The 4,686-nt window shown below is 52.5% G+C and overlaps 2 protein-coding genes across 2 annotated transcripts; both read left to right on the top strand.

Annotated features, from left to right (window-relative positions):
* Nucleotides 1–249: 249 nt before the first annotated feature.
* On the top strand, nucleotides 250–1,487 carry LOC129694483 (histone H1-like). The gene has a single exon (XM_055631202.1). The coding sequence runs from the start codon at nucleotides 330–332 to the stop codon at nucleotides 978–980; it is 651 nt and encodes a 216-aa protein (XP_055487177.1). The 5' UTR covers nucleotides 250–329; the 3' UTR covers nucleotides 981–1,487.
* A 196-nt stretch (nucleotides 1,488–1,683) lies between these two features.
* LOC129694481 (histone H3-like centromeric protein A) lies at nucleotides 1,684–4,127 on the top strand. Its single transcript, XM_055631197.1, has 3 exons — nucleotides 1,684–1,993; nucleotides 3,434–3,537; nucleotides 3,668–4,127. Exons 1-3 carry the CDS (start codon nucleotides 1,685–1,687, stop codon nucleotides 4,080–4,082), a joined length of 828 nt encoding a protein of 275 aa, XP_055487172.1. The 5' UTR covers nucleotide 1,684; the 3' UTR covers nucleotides 4,083–4,127.
* Nucleotides 4,128–4,686: the final 559 nt, after the last annotated feature.

Here is a 4,686-nt window from a genome sequence, read left to right as displayed (position 1 = left end):
TCGGGGCAGAGAACGCCCTCAGTGCAGCAGTGAAACCGGGCGAAATGGAAAGCGCTGCCTTTAATTCCTATCAAATCTACTGGACAATAAACATTCCGGTCTCAGAGATGTACCGAGGCCAGTTTAGGTCTCCGAGGTATCTGATTTTAATTGGAATCGGAGAGTTTTTGAGGACAGAGAAACACAGCGAGGCGAAGGGGCCGTGATCTGAGAGCAGGATGTCTCCGCCCCGTCCGCTCGCTGCCTTTAAGTTGCGCTGTGCCGCCGCCTCTCGCTTCATTTCTCACTCAGTCCTGAGTGTCAGAGAGAGTTTGTGCAGATTCACCGACATGACCGAGACCGCAGCCGCTGAAGCGGCTCCTCAAGCCGTCCCCGCCGCCCAAACCAAGGCTCCCAAGAAGAAGAAAGCGCCCGCCCGGAAGAAGGCAGCCGGTCCGAAGCTGGGCGACCAGATCGACAACATTGTGGCGGATTGCCACGATCGCCGAGGGATGTCTTTCTATGCGATAAAGAAGGGACTGGCCGCCAAGGGTGTGGATGTGGAGAAGTGCCGCCACCTGATCAAGACGGGCATCAAGAGGAAATTAGCAAACGGTTCCCTGGTTCAGCTCAAGGGCGTGGGCGCCTCGGGTTCTTTCAAGACCGGTCAGGGAGAAGGCGCCGTGAAGTCGGCAAAGAAAGCGGTTCCTGCAGCCAAAACATCCAAGAACAAGAAATCAACGTCCAGGAAAACCCCGACCAAGAAATTACTGGCAAAAAAATCTACCACCAAAAGATCATCGAAATCTCCCGCCAAGAAAGTTGTGGCCAAGAAACCAGCGCTTAAACAAATGGCGGCGAAGAAATCATCGCCCAAGAAGGCGGCGCCGAAAAAACAAAAAAAGGCCGTAGTCAAAAAGGCGAAGGCGGCCAAGAAGCCGGTAAAAGGCCAGGCGAAGACCAAAGCGGCGAAACCCAAGAAGGCAATGACCAAAAAGTGAATTATAAAGCGCACATTGTAAACACCTGAACCCAACGGCTCTTCTCAGAGCCACCCACATCTCTCAGGAAAGAGCTGATCCAGACTCAAGCGATCCCTGTCCCAAGACAAGCTCAGTGCCAGTGGGGACTCGTTTAAATTACCGGGGGTTCCTTGTAACTCGCTGCACCCCCACCCCTCCCCCCGGTATCCAGTATATGGAATACAACTAAATGGTATGTCCGGGCTAAACCTCACTCGGACTGGGCATACGTTTGGCTTCAAGCTGAGTTCAAAGCCGTTTCCTTGTCAGTGAGACAATAACACTGACAAAATCCCAGCCTCAGAGCCCATGCATCAACTCAGTAATATTGCCAAATCATCCGTGTTAAAAGCTGCTGAACGCTGTGGGGTGGGCGATATCGGCAGAGGGAACGGGCTCCGAGGATGAACCGGAAGGAGACAAATTAATTTGACAGCGGTAATATCACTGACTGACTTTTACCACGGAATGTCTGTCTGAAAGTTCGGCCGGAGCGCTAAATTTCGGGTGGTTTGTGGGCAAACCGTTTGAAAAATGTTTTCAGGAATCTGGGGCGTGGAGCTGGAATATGAGAGGAAGCTGTCTGTCACTTTGTCTCCTCCTCTCCCCGCCTCTCACTCTCTGCGTATCTCGGGCAGGTCGGGGCGCTGCGTATAAAAAGAGACAGAGATAGCACCAGCATCATGTCTGGTCGAGGGAAAGGAGGCAAAGGATTAGGCAAAGGCGGAGCAAAGCGGCACCGCAAAGTGCTTCGCGATAACATCCAGGGCATCACCAAGCCAGCTATCCGCCGCTTGGCTCGGCGTGGTGGGGTCAAGCGGATCTCGGGTTTGATCTACGAGGAGACCCGCGGGGTGTTGAAGGTTTTCCTGGAGAATGTGAGCAGGGACGCGGTCACCTACACCGAGCACGCCAAGCGCAAGACGGTCACTGCCATGGATGTGGTGTACGCTCTGAAACGACAGGGCCGCACTCTCTACGGGTTCGGCGGCTAAATAACTACCCCCTTTATTCCAACACAAAACAAAGGCTCTTCTAAGAGCCGCCCACATCCTCACAGAGGGAACAGAGACCAAAGATCTAATAACGATCTTTGGCAGAGACTAGGGAATTAGAGTAGATGCAGATAGAAATGTGTTTTATTAAACTAGTTATTCCACCACTGAACATAACAGATTTTAGCTTGATTACCGCTATCATTAGAATGCAAAGCCGACAGTAAAAGATCATAATCATTATAATAATCTTTATTGTCATTGTACAAGACAACGAAATTTTGTTGGAACAGTCCTCCAGCTGCACATTAATATGTATAAAATACATTTAAAAAATAACGATTAAAAAGATTAGACTATAAACATATGGGCGGGTGTGTGAGAGAGGGGGGGAATCAGTGTGGGAGTGGGATAGAGTTCTGTAGTGTCACAGCTCTATGGTAGAAGCTGTTTTTTAGTCTTGTCGAGCGGGCGCTCAGTGTCCTATATCGTCTTCCTGAGGGCAGGGGGGTGAAGAGGCAGTGTCCAGGGTGTGTGCTGTCTCTAATGATGCCCTTGACCCTCCGGATGCAGCGGGTCCGGTAGATGTCCTCCAGTCTGGGGAGCTGGGTGCCAGTGATCCTCTCAGCAGTCTTAATGACGCGTTGGAGAGCTTTCCTGTTCTCTGCGGTGCAGCCAGAGTACCATACCGTGATGCAGTATGTGAGAACTGACTCGATGGGTGACCTGTAGAAGGGAGGTGCCCTCTTCAAGCTACCTCAGGAAGTGAAGCCTTTAAAGTCCTTTCTTGGCCGTCGCCGTGATGTTGACGGTCCAGGTCAGGTCGTGGCTGATGTTGACCCCGAGGTACCTGATGTTCTGCACAGCCTCCACTGTCTCGCCGTTAATGGTGATGGGCTGATGGACGAAGGTCTTCGGTCTCCTCCTGAAGTCCAGGATCATCTCCTTTGTTTTTGCTGCGTTGAGGATCAGGTTGTTCTCACGGCTCCAGCTCACCAGGTTCTCTACCTCTATCCTGTAGGCGGCCTCGTTGTTACTCGTGATCCTGCCTACCACGACAGTGTCATCTGCAAACTTTAATATGGTGTTGGTCCCGTGGGTGGCGGCACAAGACAAGGCGATGTCCGTTTCCATTTTACCGATATACCTCATGATTAATGCAGCAACAGGAGGGTTTACTCCAAACCGTTCCCTGGGCAACAGTCGCTTATTTCCTGTCACGAGCAGAGCTGAATCCCGTCTGCACAGGGATCCGGTCTGTAAATCCGTGCCGCATATTCAGTCATGATTTAAGCGAGGTTAAAAGTGGATTTGATATTAATTTGACAGAAACTGAATTCAATTTGAAAATTAACCCACAACCAATGATACCCAGGGAACGGTTTGGAGTAAACCCTCCTGTTGCAGATGACACCGTCGTGCTCTCACGGACTGCAGGTTTGCCGAGCTTCCCCCACCCCACCCGGCCGGCCGGCCTCAGACCTTCTGAAACAGCCGCCTGGTGTTGACAAACCTGCAGCCACTCGCAGGGATGGGACATCGTGAGTGACATCACTGCTCCATCCATTCAGAGACTGTGGGCCGGCCCTTCACCAACGCTACAAAAGCGGGTCCCAGAGCCGGCTCCGTCATTCAGTCCCTGTATTTCACACTGTGCTCCCACTGTTGAAGGAGAATGGCCCGGACCAAGCAGACAGCGCGTAAATCGACCGGAGGGAAAGCTCCTCGCAAACAGCTGGCGACCAAAGCGGCGCGGAAGAGCGCTCCAGCCACGGGCGGAGTGAAGAAGCCTCATCGCTACAGGCCCGGCACCGTGGCTCTGAGGGAGATCCGGCGCTACCAGAAATCCACCGAGTTGCTCATCCGCAAACTGCCCTTCCAGCGCCTGGTGCGGGAGATCGCTCAGGACTTCAAGACAGACCTGCGCTTCCAGAGCTCGGCCGTCATGGCGCTGCAGGAGGCCAGCGAGGCTTACCTGGTGGGGCTCTTTGAGGACACCAACCTGTGCGCAATCCACGCCAAGCGAGTCACCATCATGCCCAAAGACATCCAGCTGGCCCGCCGTATCCGCGGGGAGCGCGCCTAAACTCCACCTCTCCACCAACAACAAACGGCTCTTTTAAGAGCCACTAATCCGGCAGAGGAAAGAGCTGGGGCTTTCTAATGTCCTTTAACATCAATGTTTTGTTCTTTCTGCTGGGTTTTATCTGAATTGATGCCGCAGAGACTGCTGCGGAGTGGAGTCTGATTTCAGTGATTCAAGTGTAACTGTTTTCGGTGTAAATGCCAACACGGCTCATAATGGTGTGTACACGACCAGCCCCTGTTCGCTCTGTGCCCCCTTTTCTCACGCGCTCCGGGTTCAAGGACAACAAACGCCTTTATTACGCACTTTCCACGCGCGCCCCTCAGTCGCTGATCAGTCCTTCCACAGACACTGAGTTACACCATCTCCATAATGATGAGGCCGGTTGGAGGGACAAAGGCGGCGACCACATACTCCAACTCCAAGTAACGACCCACACAGCGCTGACGCTGCTAACGGAAATCCTAATGGCTCTGCTCACGCACGGTCTCACTGAAAGTGTTGTGTTGATATTTGGACACCGCATTGATGCAACTGGTTCGATATTTCATTCGCAGGCGATAGTTCTCCTTCTGTTTAATTTGATCAAATTAGCCGTCCAAAC

Source organism: Leucoraja erinacea, unplaced genomic scaffold (assembly GCF_028641065.1).
Source record: "Leucoraja erinacea ecotype New England unplaced genomic scaffold, Leri_hhj_1 Leri_686S, whole genome shotgun sequence".
NCBI classification, from domain to species: domain Eukaryota; kingdom Metazoa; phylum Chordata; class Chondrichthyes; order Rajiformes; family Rajidae; genus Leucoraja; species Leucoraja erinaceus.
This window is presented reverse-complemented; position numbering and strand designations above follow the sequence as displayed.